At 34.9% G+C, this 26542-nt stretch overlaps 1 protein-coding gene across 2 annotated transcripts in view; it reads left to right on the forward strand.

Annotated features, from left to right (window-relative positions):
* LNPK (lunapark, ER junction formation factor) overlaps nt 1-19106 on the forward strand; it is a 74119-nt gene extending 55013 nt beyond the window's left edge. The window contains exons 10-14 of one of the 2 annotated variants that reach the window (XM_070422711.1): nt 8495-8600; nt 9793-9863; nt 10674-10844; nt 12376-12458; nt 18809-18901. In XM_070422711.1, the coding sequence (XP_070278812.1) occupies nt 8495-8600; nt 9793-9863; nt 10674-10844; nt 12376-12458; nt 18809-18817 (440 nt within the window). In that variant the 3' untranslated portion in view covers nt 18818-18901. Of the gene's footprint in view, nt 1-8494; nt 8601-9792; nt 9864-10673; nt 10845-12375; nt 12459-18808 lie in introns of both variants that reach the window. The other variant, XM_070422710.1, reaches the window with a different exon arrangement.
* Nucleotides 19107-26542: the final 7436 nt, after the last annotated feature.

A 26542-nucleotide genomic window follows, 5' to 3' on the forward strand; every position in this document is an offset into this window, starting at 1 on the left:
TCTGAGAAGCAGAGCCTCTGCGAACGGGACTGAGAGCAGCCATAACTGCTCCCTCCGCCCGCCCTGTTGATCCCCTGCGACCTGCCCTGCCCAAGCCCTGCGCAGAGCCATTTGCTGGATAGCCTCAGGCAAAGGCTAGATTAGCACCTCCCCAGAGGACAGAAGTTTTCCCACAGCTGATTCTCACAGCCAGTCGGCCTGGTGGTCAAATCCCTCTAGTATTAACTACAACAATCAAGGCTTAACTAGAACAAGACTGTGCACAAAGACCACAAGGGGGTGCACCAAGAAAGCATAAAAAATACGGAGACAAAAAAACATGACAGAAATGGAGGATATAGAGCTAAAAAACGCAATTTTGAGGGCTTGCAATAAACTTGTGGAGAGCCTCACGAAAACTAATGAGACCCTCGATGCTATGATAAAGAAACAACTAGAAATTAAGCGTACACTGACTGAAATAAAGAATATTACACCCAGTAGCAGACCAGAGGAGCGCAAGAATCAAGCCAAAGATTTGAAATGCGAAGAAGCAAAAAACACCCAAACGGAAAAGCAAAATGAAAAAAGAATCCAAAAATACGAAGATAGTGTAAGGAGCCTCTGGGATAGCTTCAAGCGTACCAACATCAGAATAATAGGGGTGCCAGAAGGTGAGAGAGAGCAAGATATTGAAAACCTATTTGAAGAAATAATGGCAGAAAACTTCCCCCACCTGGTGAAAGAAATGGACTTACAGGTCCAAGAAGCGCAGAGAACCCCAAACAAAAGGAATCCAAAGAGGACCACACCAAGACACATCATAATTAAAATGCCAAGAGCAAAAGACAATCTTAAAAGCAGCAAGAGAAAGAGACTCAATTACCTACAAGGGAATACCCATACGACTGTCAGCTGATTTCTCAACAGAAACTTTGCAGGCCAGAAGGGAATGGCAAGAAATATTCAAAGGGCTGAATACCAAGAACCTTCAACCAAGATTACTTTATCCAGCAAAGCTATCATTCAGAATTGAAGGTCAGATAAAGAGCTTCACAGACAAGGAAAAGCTAAAGGAGTTCATCATCACTAAACCAGTATTATACGAAATGCTGAAAGGTATCCTTTAAGAAGAGGAAGAAGAAAAAGGTAAAGATACAAATTGTGAACAACAAACATGCATCTATCAACAAGTGAATCTAAGAATCAAGTGAATAAATAATCTGATGAACAGAATGAACTGGTGATTATAATGAATCAGGGACATAGAAAGGGAATGGACTGACTATTCTTGGGGGGGAAGGGGAATGGGAGATGCGGGAAGAGACTGGACAAAAATCGTGCACCTATGGATGAGGACAGTGGGTGGGGAGTAAGGGCGGAGGGTGGGGCGGGAACTGGGAGGAGAGGAGTTATGGGGGGGAAAAAAAGAGGAACAAATGTAATCTGAACAATAAAGATTTAAAAAAAAAAAAGAATAGACATCCTTGCCTTATTGCTGATCTTAGGAGGAAAGCATGATATTAGCTATCATTTGTTTTTTGTAGATAGCGTTTATCAGGTTGAGGAGTACCTTTCTATTCCTAGTTAGCTGAAGGTTTTTATTAGTAATGGATTATGAATTTTGTCAAATGCTTTTTCTGCATCAATTGAGATGCTTACATGGGGTTTTATTTTATTTTTTAAAAGTATCTTCATTTAGTGAAATTCATTAATTTTTAAATGTTAAATGACCTTGCTTTCTTGGGATAAATCTCATTTGGTCATGATGTTTTATTTTACACACACACACACACACACACACACACACATAAATTGTTGAGTATAGTGTGCGAAATTTTTGTTAAAAATATTTACATTAGGAATATCAGTTAATATATATTTTTTTTTCTGGCAGTGTAATGCTGGCCTTATATGAGTAGTAAGTATTTCCTTCAGTTTATGGACAAGTTTGTATATAATTGATATCATTTATTTCTTAAATGTTTGGTAGAATTTATAGGTTGAAACATCTTGGCCTGGTGTTTTATTTGTAGGAGAGTTTTTTTAATTAAAATTTTATTTTTTTAAAAAAGAAAAATGACAGACTGATACCCCTTATGAACATAGATGTAAAAATTCTTAACAAAATTTTAGCAAATTGAATCGTTATCTATTTCTTGTTGAGCAAGTTGTGGTAATTTTGTAGTCTTTCAATCAATCTCTGTCATCCAACTTATAAAATTATTTGGCATAAAGCTATTCATAATATACCCTTATTATATTTTTAATATCTTTACAATTTGGATTTATGTCATTTCTCTTATTCCCGATAGTGGTAATTTGTATTTTCCCTCTTTCTTTTTCTGGTAAGTCTGGCTAGAAGTTTACCAGTTTTATTGATCTTCTCAAACAACTAGCTTTTCTATATTATTCTTGTATTTTCCAATTTATTTGTTTTCTCTCTAATCTTTATTATTTCTTTTATTCTGTTCACATTGGATTTTATTTGCTTTTCGTTTTTAGTTTCTTAAGATGGAAGCTGAATTCATGGATTTTAGACCTATCTTATCTTCTTTTGTAAGTGGTCAGTGTTATAGGTATTTAGTGTTATAATATTTTCTCTAAGTACTGCTTAGCTGCATATCATAATTTGATGTTTTAAAGTGTTTTATTTATTTAAAAATACTTTCTAATTTCCCTTTGAACCCTGGATTATTTCATGGATATTATTTCGTCTCCAAATACTTGGAGATTTTTTTTTTTGCTTATTTTTAATTTAAATCGGTTATGGCCAGAAAACATACTTTGTATTATTTGAATCTTCTTAAATGTATTGAGATTTGTCTTATGTCTTTGAATATCATCTGTTTTGGTAAATGCTTTTTTTTCCCACTTGAGAAGAATATATAGTCATGTGCCACATACGGTGTTTTGGTGAGTGATGGACCTCATATACATATGATGGTGGTCCCATAAGATTTTAATGGAGATGAATTTACTGTAAGAAATGGAAGGATATGTGGTTCAGGAGGAATTTTTTTCTTGGACAGAAACAATATCTGTTGGGCTTAGTAATAGATTCCCTCTCACTCTCAGAACCTCAATTTTGAGTGTATAGATTATATCCCGACCACTCAGCCACTCACCTGTATCAGCACAGAGGAGCTGTTTCCCCCAGCACTCTACATTCAGAGGGCACTACAGCCCTCCCAGATCTAGCTGATGGTGTTCAGAGAACATTGCTATAAATTCTTAGTTGAAGAACTAAGATCCTATACAAGGACACAGGTCCACAGGTGCTACCTTAAAAAGTATTAAGTGCTGCTGCCACTTTAGTAAAAGCTTTCTGTAGTAATGTGGAGCCAGCCTGTCCCTGAACTTTGCAAATATTTTCAGGTTCCATTTTCAGTTCAATGCCAGAGAGAGCCTTTTGTGCCAGACAGGGTCAATGGAACCAAAACATATTTCCAAAGTAAAGGTATTTCCTCAATTCTGCACCCTCTCCATGTTAAACACTGTTTTTTTCATGAATACCACAAAGTTTCTTAATCTGACTGCTACTACAACAGGTAGCCAGAAACCACATTGCCATAACAATCCTTTATGTTCATTTATCTCTTCATCTGATTTCTTAATTTACTGAATCTCAGGCCACCTTTCACTCCCTCCTAACAGTCACTGCTATGCTGATCTATGCCTTATCTAGACAGTTTCTCTTCAATGTTTCTAATTAGTCCAGCCCATATCCCTGATCATGGAGAAACATTGACAGCTTCAGTGCTCTATTTCTGACCCTGTTGGAAGAAAGCAGGAGGAGGGCTTGTGGAACATTATTTATAAAGCCTATAGTAGTGTGTAGCAATATCTTAGGCCAGTGATGGCGAACCTTTTGAGCTCGGCATGTCAGCATTTTAAAAAACCCTAACTTAACTCTGGTGCCATGTCACATATAGAAATTTTTTGATATTTGCAACCATAGTAAAACAAAGATTTATGTTTTTGATATTTATTTTATATATTTAAATGCCATTTAACAAAGAAAAATCAACCAAAAAAATGAGTTCGCGTGTCACCTCTCTGACACGCGTGTCATAGGTTCGCCATCACTGTCTTGGGCCTTCACATTCACTTAGCATTTACTCACTGATTCACCCAGAACAACTTCCAGTTCTGCAAGCTCCATTCATGGTAAGTGCCCTATACAAGTGTACCATTTTTAATCTTTCTGTGTTTGGATACACAAATACCATCCTATATAATAAAACCCTAATATGCAAATTGACCGAATGTGCTGTGTTGAGCATCTTCCCCTCCCTCACAGAGGGAGGCGACTAGCTGTAGCGATGGGGGGGGCGGGGCTGGCCAGCAGATGGTGCCAGGCCACCAGCCATGGCGGGTACCAGTGGGGGCCCCCCAATCGTCCCTCCCGCCGGTTGCCCCACAGATGGCCCTGATTGCCAGCCAGGCCTAGGGACCCTATCCTATATATTGGGAACAGTTTCTTAGATTTAAAAGTTAAAACGTGGCAAGGCTACTCTAACTGAAAAAACAGGATGATGCAGCAATGACATGCATGGACTCTGGCTTGCACATTTTGTGGTCAGCCCTGATTCTACCACTTGTAACTGTGTGACAAAGCCAATTACTTAACTTCTCTCTGCTTCAGTTTTTCCACCCATAAGATGAGGGAAATGGTACTACTGCCTCAGAAAGATCATGTTATGTACTACTTTTCATAATCAGGGCAAAAAAATGTAGCTGCCCATACAATAGCAAGATGCCTTTCACCTGGATGAAAAGTATGGTCATTGGTGCATGCAGTCTCCTGGATGTCCGACTGCTGGTTTAGCCCCGACATCCCCCAAGGGGTCCCGGATTGCGAGAGGACGCAGGCCGGGCTGAGGAACCACCCTCCCACCCCCCCCCCCCCCCCCCCCCCCCCGCATGAATTTTGTACACTGGACCTCTAGTTGTGTTGTAATCACTTACGGTGTCCAGTATAGTAATGCGCTGTACAGGTTTGTAACCTGGGATCAATAGGCAGTATTATACCATATGGCTTAGGTGTATAGTAGGTTATATACTGTCTAGGTTTGTATAAGTGCAAATTTGATATTTGCACAATGATGAAATTGCCTAATGATGCATTTTTCAGAACATATCCCCATCATTAAGCAATTAATGACTATATGCTGTTTCTGTTGGGTAGAGTGGCTATAAATGTCAACTAGGTCAAGTTGGTAGTAGATAATGTTGTTCTTTATCAACACTAAATGATTTGCTGACCTGCCAGCTATTGAGAGAAGGCTGTTGAAATCTCCAACTGTAATTGTGTATATGTTTATTTCTTTTCATAGTTCTATGTGTTTTTAAGCTCTGTTATGATGCACATATATATTTAGGATTGCTATGCCCACTTGATGAATTGACTTTTTTGTGATTATGAAATTACTCTTTTATTTTATCCCTGAGAATATTCTTTGTTTGAAAATCTGTGCTTGATATTAATACAGCTACTATACATTTTTTTTATTGGTGTTAATATATGTATGTGTGTAAATGTATGTTTTTCTATCATTTACTTTTAACTTATTTGGTCTTTATATATAAAATGTCTTTTTTTTTGTAAGTAGCTTATGTTGGTTCTTGCTTTCTTGTTCATTCTGTCAATCATTGCCTCAGAATGAGGATGTTCAGGCCACATACGTTTAATATAATAATTGGTATGTATAGGTTTGAGTTAAATGTTCTATTGTGCTGTTTTTTTTCCTATTTGTCCTATCTGTTCTGCGACCTTTCTTATGTTCTGCCTTCTTTTGGATTATTAATATTTTTAAAAATTAATTTTATTGATTTCAGAGAGAAAGGGAGAGGGAGAGAGAGATTGAAACATCAATGATGAGAAAGAATCATTGATCAGCTGCTTTCTGCACACCCCCTACTGGGGACAGAGCTCTCAACCCGGGCATGTGCCCTGACTGGGAATTGAAACCTGACCTTCTGGTTCATAGGTCCACATTCAACCACTGAGCCACATTAGTTGGGCTGGATTATTTTTTTTTATGATTCCATTTTATACATTTTGTTGCCTGATTAGCTATATTGCTTTTGTGTGTAATTTTAGTATTAGAATTCCATATTAGTGAAAAAAGTCTTTTAAAAATGAAGGCAAAGATGAAGACTTTTTCAGACATACAATCTGAAAAAATTCATCACTATAACAATTTCATTACAAGAAATGTTAAAAGAAGTCCTTCAAGCAGAAGGAAAATGACACCAGATGAAAAGCTGGATCCAAAAAAAGAGGAATACCAGAAATGATTATTACCATATGGGTGAAAATATAAAACTTCTCCTTTTTAAATCTTTTAAAAGATAATTGATGGTATAAAGGAAAAAATTAATTTTTTAAAAATATGTTTTTATTGATATCAGAGAGAGGAAGCTAGAGGGAGGGAGGGAGGGAGGGAGAGAGAGAGAAACATCGATGAGATATTTTGGGTTTTACAGTATATATCTTTGATTTATCAAAATTTATCTACACATGATAGGGTACCAGTTCATATATAGTTTAAGACTCTAACAACAGTATACTTACATTTTTCCTTTCCTAGCCTTCGTGCTGTTGTTGTCATACATTTCGTTTCTACATATGTTATAAATCCCACAACAAATTATTTTTTTCCTGCCCTGCCGGTATGGTTCAGTGGTTGAGCATTGACCAGGAGGTCACTGTTCCTTTCTTGGTAGGGGGGCTTGCAGGAGGCAGCTGATTAATGTTCCTCTCTCATCGATGTTTCTATCTCCTTTCTCTTGCTTGGTAACCATTTCTGGTACTCCTCTTTTCTTTGGATCCAGTTTTTTATCTGGTGTCATTTTCCTTCTGCTTGAAGGACTTCTCTTAACATTTCTTGTAATGAAATTGTTCTAGTGATGAATTTTTTCAGTTTGTATGTCTGAAAAAGTCTTCATCTTTGCCTTCATTTTTAAAAGACTTTTTTCACTAATATGGAATTTTAATTTGATAGGTTTCCCTCAGAATTTCTAACATATTGTTTCGTTGTCTTCTGGCTTGCTTATTTTTCTGATAAGAAATGTGCTGTCATTCCTATCTCTGTTTCTCTGTACATAATGTTTCTGACTGCTTTTAAGGTGTTCTCTTTATCACTAGTTTTAAACAATTTGAATGTGTTGTGTCCTGTTGCAAAATTATGCTTCTTGTGCTTAAGGTTTGTTGATATTTTTGTATCTATGGGTTTATAGTTTTCATCAAAGTTGGAAAATTTGGGTGCATTATTTATTCAAATATTACTTTCTTGTCCTTTTTTCTCTTCTTCTGGACTCCAATTATATGTATGTTAGAGTAGGCTGCTTGAGGTTCTATAGCTCATTGATGATTTTTTCATTTAAAAATATTTTTAGTCTTGTATGGTTTCAATTGCTATATCTTTATAATTACTAATTTTTTTTTCTGTAATGTGCAAACTGTTATTCATCCCATGTCTGGATTTTTCATCCTAGACATTGTAGTTTTCATCTGCAGAAGTTCAGTTTGGGTCTTTTAAATTTTTTCCATGCCTCTACTTAACATTGAATGGCTCCTCTAGATTCTGAAGCATATGGGATGTAGTTATAACTGTTTAAACATATTTGTCTATGCATCCTAATATCTCTGTCATTTCAAGGTCATTTTTGATTGATTTTTCTCATGATGGGTTGCATTTTTCTGCTTGTTTGGTTGTGGGATATTTCTATATTCCTATACAAAACTCCTCTGAATACTTGATCAGTGACCTGTGAGTTATGAAGTTTTCTACTCTGACTGGTGGAAACATGCAACATTTTTGGCCCCGTGTGAGCTACTGTTTACCTTTAAATACTTTGGAGCAGTTTTCTCTGTCCTCAGGTAGTTTCCTCATATTCATGTGCCAATCAGTATTCTGTTGAATAGTCTGTAGATCTTTGCTCTTGCATTCTCTTCTACTCTTTCCTGTGAACTCAAGCTGCTTTGGCTTCCCCAGAGTTCCAGCTTTATCTCCTCATCTCAGGGAGACTTCACCTGGGATTACCCCTCCCTGAGTTGTTGCCTGGAAATTCTTTCTAGACAACAAGCTGGGGCAATTGTAGGGCTCATCTTATTTGCTTTTTGTCTGTCAGAAATCTTTATCCTACATTGCCTGATAGCCAGTGTCTTTAAAACTGTTGCATCATATATTTTGCACAGTATTTTAGTTGGGAAGGTAAATGTGACCCCCTGTAACTATTATGGTCCAAAGTGGAATTCCGTAATTTATTATTACGTACACTTTTAAGAGTCTGGCCATTTAAAAAATTAGTTTGTACAGAACCTAACATCATTTCATGTCTTAATAGATTATGTGTGTTGAATGCTTTACAGAGATTTATAATGTTCAATGTTATTTTGTTTTGTTAAAATTTAAATTCTGAAAAGCATAGGTAGTTCTTGGTAAACTGAATTAAAATTTATATGTATTTTATACATAAAATTTTTATGTGTTTATTTATATACTAGGTCTTCATCCTCCGGGTCCACCTTTAGCTAGACCCATTCTCCCTCGAGAACGAAGTGCTTTGGATAGAGTTGTTGAATATTTAGTTGGTGATGGTCCACAAAACAGGTAATGTTTACTAGGGTGGCAAAAAAATGAAAATGAAGAAAACATTTATTGGTCATGGTTGTGTGTGCATGTACTAGATTTCTGTAGTTTTGTGGCTCCTATTTCTTTATTTTAAAACATAATGGAATATTTCATAGCCCTGCAAAAGAGTATGCATTCAGTTGTTTTTTTCAGTAGGAGTTTGGATAAAGTATGGAGGTAAAATACTCAAGTATATATATATACATTGCAGCCCTACTATATTATAATCCTACTCTACAGTTATTTTTAGAGAAATTGATTCTTTTCACTAAAACTTAAAATACAAATAGTGAGAACTTGATAGGTTATAAGAAATGGAATTTTATAGATGTCAGTACTAGACTTGGCGATAGTGAAAATTTTAATAACAATGAGGACAATTTATATGTATTTGGCACTTACAGTTTTCAGAATGTTCTTTCAATTGTTACTTTATTTGATCCTTACAATAATTTTAGGAAGAGAGTTATGATATAGCAATTGTCATAGTATAGACTTAAGAATTATTTTTAGGGTAGTAGAGTAGATATTTGATAAGGTTATTGATTAATGTTATCAATTTAATAAAGGGACTAGATAAAGTTAACATAATAAATTGTATGTTATTCAAAACAGAATGTCATTTAATAGGGTCAAATATTTTGTTAAGTACATACACAGAGAATAGAATGAGTCTATAAATAGAAAGTGAGGAAGATGTTTAAGTGTAACTAGGATAAATACAGGAATTATGGTGTACAGAAATTAACCTTTGGATTGAACTAAATAAAATTAATTTCTTTACTATAAGACTTCTCATTGTGAATCTCTAAGAAGTTCCATCTTTTCCAATCTTATGTGACTACACATTTTGAGTCTATCATCCCCAGCAAGGTACTTTAGGAAACACTGAAGTGTTCTGTTACCAAATGTTTCTGCTAACTTAAAAAAGATGTATTTATTTGACTGGCTGCTTAGTTTTTTAAAAATTTGATGCATAAATTATATTTTAAAATGGTTGAAATTTTGACTGTTATGTTTAAAGAGTATTGTTTATTGTTTACTAAGAACATCTAGTTTGTTATGACATATTTAGCTATGTTAAAATATAAGTTAGCTGTGTTGGCTAAAGTAGCCTCTCCCATGGGCTTTGTTTGCATTTGTAACTAGTCTATTTTTCCTTTTGGTATAGGTATGCCCTTATATGTCAGCAGTGTTTTTCTCATAATGGCATGGCTTTGAAAGAAGAATTTGAATACATTGGTAAGAATTAGTAGGCAGATTTAAGTATTTTACGCTCAAATTTTTCATTCTATGCCCGTTCCCATATAATGTCATTTTAATTTTGGTACTGTCTCTGTATATATTTTTCAGGATATTGTCCTTATTTTAGAACACAGCAAAGCAGGAAAGACAAATCAGATTTTTCTCACAACAATGTACAATCTCTAGGCCAGCTGTTCTCAAACTTCACTGTGTACCAGAATCATCTTAATAGCTTTTAAAAAGTATGATGCCCAGGGCCCACCTACAGAAAGTCTGCTTTAATTGATATGGGGTGGGGTTCTGGGCATCAGCATGGTTTTAAAGTTCCTCAGATGATTCTCATGAGCAGCCACTATTAAAAAACTTTATACTAAGTTAATTATGTTTCTCATATATGATATACTACACTTTCTTGGGTAAATGAGCAAGGTTCTGGATTTAAAAATACCTAATGACTCTGGTGACTAGAAATGTAATTTCTATAATACACTTAGGTCATTATTAATATTGTTTTGCTATTATTAGTTAACCTGCTATATAACTTATCTTTTCTATTTAAAATTAATATTCTAATAATAATTAGAAAGTATACTTTAAAATTAGCTTTGGTTAGAACACCTGCAGTAATATTACTAAAACCATATGTAATTTCACTAGGGATAAAATAACTTTTTTTTTTTTTTGGATAAAATAACTTTTGAAGAGTTCTTTGCCTATTTGCCAAAGTAATCTTGTGAGTTATCTGACTAGTCCTTGAGTTTTCTTTGCTTTGTGGTTTTGTTTATTTTTTTTAAAAATTCTCTGCAGCTTTTCGGTGTGCCTACTGTTTTTTCTTGAATCCTGCAAGAAAAACCAGACCTCAGGCTCCAAGATTGCCCGAGTTTAGTTTTGAGAAGAGGCAGGCTGTGGATGGCTCAAGTTCAGTTGGCCCCTTGCCCTCAGGAAGTGTGATTTCATCAGAGAACCAGATAAGTGAAGGTATGAATATGTTAATTAAAAAGTTTTGTCTCTTAATAATGTTTACTATTTAACCATAACAGCATAATGCTTTTAAATAAGAATGGATTTATCACATTTTGCAGCATGCATATATCACTTATCACTCTGATACTGTAGCCTCCTGTATAATTAGTATGATGTGTTTTAGTTTTAAAATATACAGATTATAACTTGTTAAGCAGCATCCAGCAATAGCTAGGCAAACATTGTTTATGGAGTGACCTCTTCTAATAACTGTTGGAAGATTTGACTAATGTTTTATGGAATAATTTTTTTCCAATTTATTTAAATGAAGCCGATTATGATAATTATGGAGCAACTATAAGATACAATTTTTTAAAATTTGCAATTAACATTGATGAAATAAGTTTGTGCTTACCACTTGAATTAGTAGAAATTACTGGAAGCAGGAAACCTTGGAATTGGAAAGTCATCCTTGCATCCTTTAGATAACTGTGTTGATACGACTGGTAGTCCTTTGAAACAATTTATCTTGATCAATGAGACTAACATTGCTGACACATTCCTTGATGTAAACAACCTTATTTTAGAGAAACAGAGTTCATCGGAATTCATTGGATTTTAGGCCTTATCTTGCAATTCTATTTTAGGAATTCTTGAGGAAGTTTCATGAAAAAAAATGGAAAAGATGAGTTGGAAGAGCTGACTATTAATTGCCAACTATTTCTTGCTGTTAATAATGAGGTGAGGAGCTGTTTGTTAAGCAGCTCTGAATTCTGAAGATTGCTAAAATTATGATACAGGCCATGATATTTTGGTGCTATGGCTGATAGAGAAAAAAAATCCATATTGGAAGTTTAGCTCACATCGTTTACTTAGCAATCAGTATTCATCCTTTTAATTTCTAGGAATTATCATTTACATGTATTTGATTTCCTTCTTTATAAAAGCATTGAGTAGGGGAAAATTGCTTTAAAAATAATATGAGAGGGAATTTTCAGATACCAGAAGTTTATTATGAAAATTTGTGTATCTTTTTTAAAAATTTGAATAATAAAATACATGTGTTGACTCAGGCTTGGCTTTGGGCTTAATGACAAATACCAAAAGGAATTTGAATAGATAGGCATGACAAGAGGTCTGTTACTTCCAAAAGTGAATCAATGCATTCATCTTCTCCAAGTCTGCAACATCAACTCCAAACATAATATCAGATTTTTTCTTTTGCTTAAGTTATGCTCTGAGCTTCATATTATTACATGAAAATCATCTGCCTCACCAGTGTGCACCCTCTTGGAACTGAAAAACGAAAGACTTTCTTACTGAAGATGCCTAGAGGAAACATTGAAGTCCTTTCCATGAGTAACCTTGCTTATGAAAGCTAAAGTGAATATTTGAAAGCCAGTAGTTGGGACAAAAAGAAAAAGAAAAATCAGCCAACAAAATAAAATCTTGATAATGAGCCCAATGCTTTATATTTTCTGCTAAGGTCAATATAGATAGTTAGCAAACAACACCGAGCTATACCTTTCCTTCTCATCTAATCTAGGAGGAGCAATACCCCAGATGTCTCATTTTCTGTGTGAAATCTCTGGAGTGAAGTCTAACTGGCTCATATTCAACCCTAATAAGGTAATATTAATAGGTGAAGACAAAACTTGAGGCAGGGACAGCGGTTCTCAACGTGTGGGTTGCTACCCCTTTGGCAGTCGAACGACCCTTCCACAGGGGTCGCCTAAAACCATCCTGCATATCAGATATTTACATTACGATTCATAACAGTAGCAACATGACAGTTATGAAGTAGCAACGAAAATAATTTTATGGTTGAGTCACTACATGAGGAACTGTATTTAAAGGGCCAGAAGGTTGAGAACCACTGGTAGTAACTTCATAGTGCTAGAAACTGAAGCAACACTTGAATTTGGTTTAAGATAGTCTTTAGAGTAGTAACTTTTATACTTCTCTTTGGATTCATTAAAATGGCTATGAGCACCCTTCTTTGGCTTTCTAGAAGATTGAACTTTTCTCCAAGACTCCTGTCTCAACACTATGATATACAGTTATCAATTTCAAGCTGGATTCCTTTAGTAAATGTCGAAGTATTTTTGATGAACAGAGAAGCTGCATTTGTTTTGAACACCGGAGGCATATCTTTATGATTAAATTGAACTATTAAGGTCATATTATCTCAATCATCTATTCTCTGTGCTGACAGCCAATGTAATTGAGGGCTTAGATTTCTGATTTCTACAATTTTTCTGCTGTAATTTTTATATTTTTAAGTATTGCAATAGCTCCTTGATAGCAGCAAAAGCTATAGAAATTCGGTTATTGAATTTACAGATGGAATGAGAAGGTAACTTTCTTCCATTTGAATTTTCTTTCAATGAATATTCTAAAACCATTTATATGAATAATCTAGAATTAATAAAAGATACCGTCTTAAAAATCTATGATGTGAGACTTTGAAATTAAGTTGTGTCTACTGGAAGATTTTGCATTTAGGATGAGGCACAAGGCTTTTGAAATTTTTGGGCCACTCTTTAGAACAACACATGAAATCTTGGAAAGTTTTATCAAAGAAGGAGATCTAGAAGAAACTTCTCCCATTAATTGCTCATTTGAATTCCTAGATATTTTTTTTTAGAATTGTCTATAGAAAATGCTTCGGTAATAGAATATTAAAGAAACACAAGAAATTAGGACTATGGATTGTCCTTGTATCTAAGAGCATACTAGGTATGGTATTCCAAAGTAATGAATTGCTTTTAGGTTCCTCAGTTTCTTTTATGGTTAAATGGATGGTACAGTAATACTTGAATCTGCTAGGCCACATTAAAGTGATTTATCAGTTTTGCTTTTAAAAAATATGCAATCCAAGATACCTGACATACAGCATTTTTTTTTGTTACATATGGTAAGAGAGGATGAAGTTTTTACATTGTTAATATACTAGTGCAGTGGTTTTAGGCTAGCATGTTTGAAAATATTAATATTATTGTTTTCATTGCTCAGTTGTATTTGTCTAGATTTTATGTAATTAGGAAAAAATAGCTTTTATTCAACTGGAAATAACTTGCTAATAAAACTCATGGCATCTAATCAATACTATAAAAAATAACAAGTAAAATTTATATAAGGTAGAAACTTATTTTGATATCCTGATTTCTGCTCTTCCCATCCTTTCTTTTAAGCAATATACTGTTACTGTTAGATTCTGTTGATCTAGAGAAAATTCTGTTGTAGTATTGTTTGTTATGATGCTCTAAGACCGTGGTCGGCAAACTACGGCTCGCGAGCCATATGCAGCTTTTTGGCCCCTTGAGTGTGGCTCTTCCTAAGCCTTAGAAGTACCCTAATTAAGCTAATAACAATGTACCTACCTATATAGTTTAAATTTAAAAAATTTGGCTCTCAAAAGAAATTTCAATCATTGTACTGTTGATACTTGGCTCTGTTGACTAATAAGTTTGCCGACCACTGCTCTAAGATATTGAACTATTTGATAATGTAAATTTTGTTGAATTCTGTATATTTACTAGATCTACTAGTATAAAGCTTATACTTATATATTTAATTATGTGCAGTTTACTCAAGATGTAAATTTAACTGTAGTATCAGTTTGCATGCTTCTTTTATTCATAGAGATTTTTTTGGCCTGCAGATTCTTTTTTCTAAAATACCTTCACCAAAAAAAAAAATAGTTTTATACCATTGCTTAATAATGACATTCTTACTCATCTAATGGATTTGTTCACCAATGGTATATTAGCAGTATTTTGTGTATTGAACACTAGAGGCCTGGTGCACGAATGCGTGCACGGGTGGGGTCCCTCAGGGTGGCCTGCAGAGATCGGGCCCCAGCTCATGCCCCCAGCCTCGCAGCCCCACCTGGCACCCTGCTGTGGCCTGGCACCACCCCCTCACCTGCTCCATTATCCCTCCTGTGGGGCGATCAATTGGGGCCGGGCCCTCCCCCGCTGCCGCCACTGGTCACTGTCTACAGGGCGATCAGGCCCCTGCTCACACCCGCCTTGGCCTGGCGCTGCCCGCTCACCTGTTCCACTATCCCGCCACGGTCCCAGTCCCACTCTGCTTTGGTCCCGTTCTCGTCGGGGCCCATCAGGGCCGGCAGTGCCTCCACTGCCACCCACTGCCAGCGCTGCGTTGCCAATGCCCGCCATGTTCCGCGCCGCCCCCTGGTGGTCAGTGCACATCATAGTGAGCGGTTGAACTCCCTGTCTCCTGGTTGACCTCCCAGCCAAACCACCACCTGAGGGGGCAATTTGCATATTAAGCTTTTATTATATAGGATGAGCTGTTATCTCCTAGGTGGTTATTATTTAATTGAAGTTTATTCATTGAGCCCGCGGGTTGAGTTTGGGGTGAAATTCATGTCTTTGTTTCTTAAAATAAGTTGGCCAGTTTCTTTAAGAGAGAAAAATCTTGTAAAAACTTCTTTGTTTAAAACCTGCAAGTTCAAAGACAAATTGTCTATTTTAATTTAATAAATTTCATATGAGCAAGTTTATAGTCTATAGTGAGTACTGCTGTGTTAGCAAGGCAGATTTGTTGTTATTGTGAAAAGGAATAAAATATAAAGAATCTAAATGAATTCACCAAAATACGAGGGTTTAAAATTTTATATATATATATATATATATATATATATATATATATATTTATAGATAGATAGATAGATTTCAGAGAGGAAAGGAAAGGGAGAGAGAGAGAGAGAAACATCAGTGATGAGAGAGAACCATTGATCACCATACTGGGGATTGAGCCTGCAACCCAGACGTGTGCCTTGACAGAGAATCGAATGGTAAACTCCTGTTCATAGGTTGATGCTCAGCACAAGGGGTTTTTAAAGGCATAATCTAAATAGAATTATGTATTTTTCTGTGAAAATTTCGTATATTTTTCTAAAGTAAATATATGAAATTGTTTTGCTAGACTATTCTTTAATTTTCTTAGAAAATTATTCTCTCAAGAGCTAGACTAAGAGTCTAAAGGTAAGTTGATGTTCTTATATGTTTTTGCATGTGTGTGCTTTATAGGTGAGGCAGTAGTGTTAGTTTTACAATTATACTGTTTTATGATTTTGAGTTGTCTAGTTAAGGCTTTTCCTAAACAACTGGAAGCCAATTTTTTACATTCAGTAGAAAAAGTTTCTCTCTTAAGATTATTGGGGTGGGCATGGGGCAGGGGGTAGGAGTGGGGAAAGGAACACATTTCATGTGTCATTTTTGTCTCATCACATTGCAATATATTGTTTTCTTGGCATTACAAATGCCATTTTTTCTTTTTTTAAATCCTCACCCAAGGACATGCTTAGAGATGGGGGCCGGGGGCGGGGGGTGTCATTTGCCTTCCCTCAGCTCCCTGACTGGGGATCAAATCAGCAATTCAGGTATGTGCCCTGACTGGGAATTGAACCGGCAGCGTTTTGGTACATGGGCCGATGCTCAACCAACTGAGCCACTCTGACGGGGCAACAGTTGATTTTTGAAATTTCTTATAGATGGGATTAGATCATTTAGGTAATTTTGTTTCATTTTTAGTCTAAACTGGTGTGACCCCAAAGGCTGGTTTTTCTTTTAGTATTTTATGCCCAAATGTTGACATCTCATTAAATTACAACTTCACAGAAAAAATGTATTGTTTTATTAGACTAGGCAAATGATACTATCTCATAGAAATAAAGTCAGTACCTTTAGAATATACTTAATGATATTATAAAGCTCTATGGTTTAGTTAATAAACTGGTAAGTATTTCTCTGTTCTTGCTCACCTAGTTCACTTAAATCTTTTTTGGATGACTTCTCATAAAGTAGCATTGGTATCCAAACATTGAATATCTAAGTCATTTAGACTAGCCAATACCTAATACATTATAGGCATCATGGCACATGCCAGTTTTTTTGTAGTGTTAGTGCTATTAAAATTACTTTTCTGCAAATTAACCTGGGAGAAGTTGTCATTAGTAGGCTTTTTGAATATTTTTAAGCACTATCATTTTACCAATTTTTAATCTTTCATATATTCTGTGAAATACAACACAGTATATAATATCCTTTGTATATAATATCCTTTTCTAGTTATAATAGCACATGGTATTTCTTAGACTTCACCTTTATAGACATTTAAAATTTTAAGTATGGTAGTTCTGTTGTTTAACTACATTTTTAAAATCCAAGAATTTTTAAATTAAATGGATTTGAGTAGTGATGTGTTTCTGAAAATAGTTGTTTCACAGAGCTTTAACAGAATAAACCATAGACTTTGATACCTCTCTTGTGTAGTATGAGGCAGTCTGTCTGACAGAATATGACAAACTGTGGGCCTATGTTCACTTCAGTATGTTTATTGGTGAATTGAGTCGTGGATTCTGAACTTTTTTCATTTTGTTTGGCTTTATTGGTTTGATTCAGAAGGCTTACTATATTTTAACAAATTGTAAAGTTCTTGGCAAGTAAGTATTGTGGAAAACCTTAACTTAAAATTGTATTGATAAATTTTGTGAGGGTAGAATTACAAATGGTTGGTGACTCCTAAAGTTTTCCACTGAAGGCCTTACTTGCCCAGGTAGCAGAATGATCTGTACATGTCCATAGAATTTTATGTGCCCTGTTTGCTTTTGCTTTTTGTACACTGAAACATTCAAATAACAAACTCAGTCAGTCTACGGCTTTTTACCTTGGATTTTTGTAAGATTTGAAGTGGTGCAGCAATGCCATTTTAAGTTCCTTTTGAAATAAAAATAGCATTTTTGTGACATTTGGTATAATATGATTTGAGAATCATTCCTTACTACTGTTTGTGGTTATATGAAGTTTTTTTTTATATAGTAAGACCTCATTAACTCAGATGTTCCTAACTGTATAATTTTGGTCCTTCATCCTATATATAAAAATTGGAAAAAAGTTTACAATTCTGTAAACTAGACTTTAAAATATAAGTGTAGAAATAATTGTTTTAAAATATCACACACACACACACACACACACACACACACACACACACACACTTTGTACTATATAAGGAACTAAACTAGTACTTTTTACTGATGTAGACTGGTCTTTACTCCATAAATGTTGAATCAATAACATTTGTTGTATGTCATAAGGGATCTTCTATGAGGGTAGGAAAATCTGCTTATTTGTTTAGCTGATGTGGTTTAACCTTACCTTCCTAGCAAAAATATTAGTTGCTATTTATTATAAAAACTGCTCTGGTCATTCCCTCTCCCATTCCATTCTTTAAACATAAAGAATTATAGAGACTTTATATAATAAAATTGTTGTTATTAAATTATTATTAAGAGATTTGAATTTAATGAACTTACTAGAGTGTTTAAAGGGAACAAATTTTCAGGTAGGGAACAAGACCTTTAATTAGTTTCCGTTTTAGAGACAGGAACAAAAGACCCTTCTCTTTCTCTCCCTGCCATTGTAGGTATGTAGCATATTCTGACCCAGAGGTTTAAATCCTGAGGATTTGTCTTGTATAGAGGGATGAGGGGAGACTTGTCATGCCTTTGGAAAAGGTGGATCCTGACTTCTAAGGTCTTGGATAATAGAGATGTAAATCAGTGTGGGAAATAGCACCACCTACATACACGCGAAGGCACATATTTACACACTGCCCACAGGATTGCCTGGGCACAAGGGAGACAGTTCCTTCAAGAAACATAATCTGAGATTTAATACATTTGTTTTGTTTGCTGGGCTGTTGTCTTACAGCACATAATTCTATTGGGGCTTTGTTTGGGCATTCAACTTTCAAATGCATCTTTAGGAAAATTCTTAGATATTATGAAAGTTCCTAAATTTTATGAAAATATGGGGCTTTAGATAAAAGTTTAGATTTGTTTCCCCCAAATTGGTTTTTTTCCTGTTTTTGTACCAATTCATATACCTGATTTAGCAATTTTAACATTTTTGTATTCCTGAAGTCTTAACTCTTTGTCTTTTCAGAATCTTTAGAAGAACAAGATGTTTTGGATAACACTACAGAGCAGACAGAGGACAAAATAACAAATACAGAGCAGACAAATGAAGTGATTGAAAAAGCATCTGGTACAGAGGAACCAGAAGAGAAGCAAGAAGAGACTGAGAATGAGGAAACCTCAGTGAATGAAGCCAAATCAATAGTTCCCAAAGCTGATTCTATTCCTGATTCTATTTCTGATGCTGTTCCTGATTCTATTCCTAATCCTGAATTAAGTGGAGAATCATTGATGACAATGTAGTAAATGCTTCCACATGCCTTCAACTGGATAGTTGTAGTTTTGTTGATGTCAGTTATTGCTTTTTAGGTGGTGCTTTTTTCTCTCTAAGGATATGCTTGATATCATTTGAATTCAGATTGCCTAGCTATTTCAATATGTCAAAATTGTATCTACCAGGTATTAAAACTACAAGCAAGTGATATCAGTAAAGTAAGATCTTTTTGAATTTACAAAGACCCATACTGGCTTTTAGAATTTTTTTTTTCTTTTGCATTCTAAAAGTAAACAAACATGATAGCATTCTTGTTTTCTATATGTGTGACCTGTAAATAATATCCATTTTGACATAGGAAGAACTTTGGTTAGGAATAAGTTCTAATAGTGTTTGTTTAAAGGAATGGAACTCAAGATTTTTAATAGTTCATCATTAAAAATGGATAAAAGTTTTACTCTCAAGATATTTGCTGGGGGGGAGGGTGGGGTGTCTATTTAGGCATTTACATTAAGTAGTATGAAAGTTTTAACTATATAGGCATTGGTACGAATTCTCAGTAAGAATGCAATTGAACAGTCAAGTGCAGTGTTTCTTTTTGATGTCTCTTATTTTGCAGCTGGGCCAAAGGCACATAATATTATAATTAGCTTATGTTTACATAGTAACATATAGGAAATATTTCTGCACTTGACTGTAACTTGAATTCTGAGCATTATTTATACTTGTAAAATAATGATATTATAAGTGAATTTTGTGCTCTTGTGTGTATTTTGTTAAGGAAAATAAAGATTATCTGGCAGTAGTTTCTTTTTGTTAAATATCTAGACTTCTTAAGACAGAATCTTGGTGGATGACTTAGCTACCTGAAAATATCTTAGTAGGAAGAACTCACAATACAACAACTCTGTAGATACTGCTGAGGGCAAATTATGATGCTTTTATTGAGACTTGTTACCTTCTGAATTCAGGAAACTAGTGACATTAAGAGGTTCTAATCAGAGATTAGGTTTTTCTGATTCAGGAAAACCATAGGCCATTTGTAATTTTTAATTTTGAGAGATACCTAAGTTTTATGAGAATAGGTAGTTCATTGGATTTAATATGTGTTTTAAAGATTAACTGAGAAAGATTTGACCCAGAATGGTAATTCTGGTACCTTAAATACAGTGTGGTTATCTTTTCTGTCTTTTACCTCTCTTCTCCATTATTAAAAAAATTTAAATCAAGTTATGACAAAAGGAGAAATGTATAGGAATGGTGTGTATAGCAAATATTTCTAAGTTGTACATAGTTTATTAAAAATTTAATAAAATGACATTTGTTATTTAAAATTCATGTTTATGATTTAATAACTTATATCATTTAGGTATTTTTAAGAAACTCAATCTGTTAATAGTCTGAAGCATCATGGTTTAGTGACCCAATATTTCGATATTACAGAACTGGGCTTAAATTTTGCCTCTGCAGTCTTAGTATGAGGATGATTAAACATAATTTATGTAATGTTCCTACCTCAGTGCCTGATAATAGATATCAAGTAAATAGCATTTTATGTTATTGATATTCTTATGAAATAGGAAAGGGCCATAAATTCTTCCTCTTGCAGATAAGGAAATGAAAAAACTATGAACATAAAATTCAGCTGCTCAGAATCAAGCCAATGTTTTCTGCATCAACTTTTATCTATGATATACATGTATATAAATATATAAAGGAGATAGGAATCTAAGATAGAATATAAACTCTATGGAAATTTTTTTGGATGAATTTAATCAGGTTTTAGTAACACCTTACTCATTCTTGTTATATTCAAATTCTGATGTACATTGCTTGAAAATACTCCAGAGAAATATAATTTAGTCATAGAATCAAGCAGATATGAGAAATATCTTCGAAAGAAATATGGACAGTTAAAAGGGGATTAGTAATATTAATGTTAGAGGTAACATGCTATAATCATAATGTCTTTTAAAATAGAAAAGTTTATTCTGATATTGTTGTAATAAACACTTAATGGTTGAAAGAGTGGTGACATGTCATATTTCTGATTATTAAGGCTAGTATAAATGAGAAAAAGCAAACAACTAAGTGCTATTAGCTACAGTGACCTTAACTTCCCTATTTACATGCTAACAGTTATCATCTAAACTTTTCTCACTATGCCCTCAGCATAATCTACAAACATGTCTGGCTTCTCTCTCTCCATCCCTCCACCACTGTTATGCTGTGGCCTTAATGGCTTCTTTCAATTCTCTGACCATGCTGAGCCCTTTCCTGCTTTAGGTCTCAGTTTAGATATTCCCTCCTTAGAGAGATGCCCTCCCAAACTCACTAAAGTGGTCTGCTTTTTACTCTCTCTTATATATGTCACTTTACTATTTCAAATAAAATAAGTATTTTACTAGTTTACTCTCTATCTTCACAACTTAGAGTCTGTGTGTGCAAGGCTCTTGTTGACTTATTTACTACTGCATCTCCAGGCCTGGTGCCTGACACACATTTATTATGTGCATGAAGAATTTGTTGCTAGATGCAGTGAAAACTGTCTTTATTTTGCTGCTTCACAGTATTGACATTGCTGAGCACTTCCCTCTGTTTGAAACACTTTTTTTTTCTTTCGGTTTTGGGTTCTCTCACTGTTGTTCTCTTATTTCTCGGCCCGCCTTCTCTCTGTGTCCTTTGCAGGCTTCCTTTAATGTTGCTGTTCCACAGCTTCTACCTAGTGCCAGCGTTTCTTCATCCCACGTGTCCTTTCTCCAGGGGCTCTCACCAACCTCCATGGATTAGATTACCATCTGTTGCTCAGATTCTCAGACCTCCAACCTTGATGTGTTTCTTCACTTCAGAGTACTACATTCACCTGCTTGCTGGAATGTCTCTCACTATCAACACACCAAAAAATGAACACTATTTTCTCTTTCAAACCTTCAGAACTTTCAAACCACCTGTGTTTCTCATCTCATCAAATAGAGCCATTATTCAAGCCAGGAACTAGAGTCTAATTTTTTTCCCCTTTGTCCTATATCTTCACTGTCAATTTCTGTCTCCTAAACATCTTCCAGTTAATATTCTCATTTCTCTGCCCACTAACAATACATTAATGATGAACATTAGCATTCTTACTCTGCCTGGCAACATGCTGTTTATGAGTATTATTTTATTTGTTCTTTGGCAATAACCCTGCGAAGATTTTTTATCTCTGGATTATAGAAGAGAAAACAGGTAGAAACAGCAAGTTGGTAAGTGGAAAATCTGGGATTCGAATGCAGGCAACTGACTGCAGAAGTTTTCCTATTAATTACTGTTGTACTGCCTTCTAATTCATCATCTCAAGACTGTCTCTTAACTGGTTTTTTTTTGTCTCCAGTCTTGCCTTGCTATCCTGTGCACTGGAGTTTTCAAAATTAGAAATTGAATCATACCACCACACCATTGCTTAAACCCTTTAATGATTCCTCTCTGGTCTTGGGAAGAGGTCTGAATTTATTGATATGGCCTACAGAGCCTGTGTAATTTTGCTGCTAATTACTTCTGGCATTTCTTACCACAATTACTGCCACTGTCCCCCCTCTCCCCTCCCCGCATATACATTTTTAATGTAGCTACATTAATATTTTCTGTGGTGGGCATATGCAAAGTGTTTCTAATCCCCCAACCTCCTTGTGTTCTTCCTCTGCCTGCAATATTTTTCCACTCACAGGGACCAGGTACACTCAATAAATAGTTGTTGACTTGAAAAAGTTGCAGTTAAAACTCATGTTTAGAAATTTTGCTAGCTGTTAAGTTATGCCTTTTATTTTTGAAATGGATCTTTCTCATTTTATACATTCGACACAATATTGTTACGGAGAATATAACTGAATCAGAGCTATAGCTTCGTGTGTGTGTGTGTGTGTGTGTGTGTGTGTGTGTGTGTGTGTGTGGTGAGAGGTTTAATTAATAATTCATTAAATATGTATGCTAAGTGGTAGAATAGCTAAATGACTTATAAAAGGTCATAGCAATAAATAGCATGTCAACTAAGCCAAAACTCAGATCTCAACTCTTAGTGCAAGATGTTTTATATTGAAACACCAATTTTACAGTCAATCAATATTGGTGTTAATGTTTAAGATTAAAAATGTAACATGTTTACTTCTCTTTCCAGCTGACGGCTACTTAACTCTTAAAACTAAAAAAAAAAATTTCCTGTAAATTATTTTACAATATTACTCTCCAATATTACCTGTTGAATTGTGTGCAAATCCGCTAGACAAAGGGTCAAAGAATGGCGATAATTTATGGGATTATGGAGAGATTGTGAAACAATTATGGAGAACAGAGCTGCTTTAGAAAATTGGAAGAAAATGCAGTGTTTTTATCTAGGATTACTTTAATTCATTGTAAAAATTATATGTGATTTCATTTATGAGCTACCAAAGAGCTATTAAAAATAATATGTAAAGATGAAGCAAAACAAAGATGGTTGTGAATCGATGGTCTGCTAAATCTTACAGTTTATAATTTGACTTGTTTTAAAAATTATTTCACCTGAATGTATAAACTCTACCTGGTTAGTAAGTTAATATATTCAGGCTCTGAATTTAGGTAGATAAATATATAAATACAGAAAAGTACTTTATTAGAATATAAACTTAAGAATATAAACTTAAGAATAAAAATTAAACAAGCACTGAATTAAAACATTAAATTGTATCAGTCTATAAACTATTGTCTCAGCTGAATTTCTTTCCTCCTCAGAAATTAATCCACATTTTATACTTTAATACTATTTAAAAATGCCTTTTTAGAAATTGTTGCATTTACTGATAGTAGGTGGCCCCCAATTGCCCTTTATCAGTTTGTCTTTGTGTGAAACTTAGATGCCATTTTTCATTCTTTCTCCTCCAGAGGTCCTGTTGTATGTGGTTTAATTTATGTTAGCCATGAGCTTTAGGAGGAGAAAACACTATTTACATACATAGTTCTATCTTATTCGATGTTTTTAAAACTTAGATTTTCTGCTTCTTGTATTTTTCCCTAGATTTAAAAAAATACTTATACCTTTCTTTTTTCTTTGGCAATAAACTTGGTAGAAGTTGGAAGCACTCTGAGAAGATTAAAAAGTGTTCTCAAAAATCTCCCTCATAAATTAGTTTTTTTTTTTAAGTTCTTATTCCAGGATTATATGAGAATAAGCCAAATTTTCAGCTGCCAAAGACTTTTACCAGATCCCTGGCACTTGATTTAGGAAAACTGGGAAAAATAATTTACTTTTGTGAAAATAAATATTTCTATCATAGTCTGATTTTGAAGGGTGAAGAAAGTGTGGAATTAAATGAACATTTTTTGGATACCTACTCTTGGTGAGGCACCGTGCTCTGGGTACTTTTACAAGTACATTCTCTTACAGTTCTCACAGCCACTATGTGAGGAGATGGAATTCTGTTCAAGCAGGGATTACATTAATTTCCCAGGACCTCTTAATTTATGGATGTTGTAAATGAAATTGGAACCTAGGATCGTCAAGTCCTTGTCTTTTTCACTGCCTATGAGTTCTCTCCTTTGGTAGCTGAAAGAAATAGACTAATGCTCTTTTAGGTTCTCATATTTTTGTGATAACTCAAGTGTTACTTCACCAGCCGTCTTCTCTTAACCTAACACTTGTCAGACTCTCCACTCATAACCCTCCCCTTGAAATTCTTTCATAATAGGAAGGCAGAGCCATATCTGTTTTTGTTCATCATTACATTCCTAGTGTCTGGCATCTAGAAGACACAATAAATTATCTGTTGAGTAGATAGTATGCATGCACGTGCACACACAGAATGGGAAATACTGCTGTCATTTAGTAAAGATTTTAGAGTTTGGGGAATTTGCAAATATCCTATTAGTTGAATTATTCAGTAGGGAAAGGGCCAGATAACTTTTAACTCATAATTTAGGCAAATTCCAATGGACTCTTTTTTTTTTTTTATTGATCCATCACCTGCATTGTTGGAGCTTTCTAAAACATAAATTAAAAATTCTAAAGCTCATTTGAGGATGGTAGACTCCTTAGGTGGTTTGTAAGGATGCCCATCAGAATGTGAATTACTTTTCCAGACTTCTCTCCCACTACTCTCCCTTACGCTCTGATCGCAGATGAGTATTCCATACTTCTGAGAGATGCTCAACTCTGATCTCATATGATGCTATCCTTGTTAAACTCTCCTTTCAGTAAGACCTAGCTTTATCTGTAATCTTCTGAGTGATATCTTTCTCAGCTTTCCTAAGCAGTTACTTGCTTTTTGTTCCCCTTGCACTTGATACACTATATGTAACTTGTAGTGTCTTGACCTCTTGTTATTGTCAGCCCCCCTTATTTGACTGTAAACACTGAAGATGGGCTATGTTTCTCAATTTTTATTTTCTTGTGCTTTCCTCAAACAAAACAACACAAATTAAAACTTTAGCCTGGCATGGTGTCTGCTACATGCATGTTTAGAGAGTGGATTTGTGTAAATATGTGGTAGAACTGACTTGGTCAGCACTAACTAGTGGTTGGTGTGCTACTTTTCTATCTGAAACTCCTACACATAAAGTAGTTGAGTCTGGAAAGTGAGGACTAGCTCAAGATATGAGAATATGGAAACTGTTAGCACAGTGAGGGTAGGAAGGAATCATTTGTTTTTGTATTCTTAGTGCCTGACATAAATGTTCAATAACTATGAATAAATTGAACGGGAGATGATCTAAGAGCCATATGCTAGGGTGAGATTACAGTGTAGGAACTCTTTCCTAATTCACATGAATCTATCATTTGGGTAAGGTTTCTAGATCGCATATAAAATAAATTGAGTTTGTTTTTTTTTTAACAAACTCCATTATTTTTGTTTGTTTTGTCACCTAAGGATATTTTTTTCCATTGATTTTTAGAGAGAGGAAGGAAGACGGGGAAGGAGGGAGAGAGAGAGAGGGAAATATCGATGTGAGAGAGAGACATCAATTGGTTGCCTCTTGCAGTCTCCCCAACTGAGACTGGGGATGGAACTGCTACCCAGGTGAGTGCCCTTGACCAGGAATCAAAACCATGACCCTTTGGTGCACAGGCCGGTGCTCTAATCTCTGTACACACTGGTCAGGGCCAAACTCCTGTTCTTGAAGATTCCTACATTCCCCATCCCCTGAGCCTACATTTTACTTACCTATGGAATGAGGTATTTAAAAATCTTTTTTTCTTTTTATTTATTAGCTCATATCTGATCCATTACTGTTACAGCTGGCATTAAGTTAGGAATTTTCTGGATAAAGTTGCTGCTTTCTTGACACTACCTGGTGGAGTCTGGATACACACACACACACACACACACACACACACACACAAGAATATTTTCACTTTCAGTATATAGGTCATAAGAATTCAGACCTTAAAGTTGAGTGCTTGCTGTAAAAAAAAACACATTAAAAGGCAATGTATACTGTACATGGCATGTATAATTAAAACTTGCATTAGTGAGGTATATT

Source organism: Myotis yumanensis, unplaced genomic scaffold (genome assembly GCF_028538775.1).
Source record: "Myotis yumanensis isolate MYYU_CA2020_CCGP unplaced genomic scaffold, mMyoYum1.0.hap1 SCAF_8, whole genome shotgun sequence".
In the NCBI taxonomy this organism is placed as follows: domain Eukaryota; kingdom Metazoa; phylum Chordata; class Mammalia; order Chiroptera; family Vespertilionidae; genus Myotis; species Myotis yumanensis.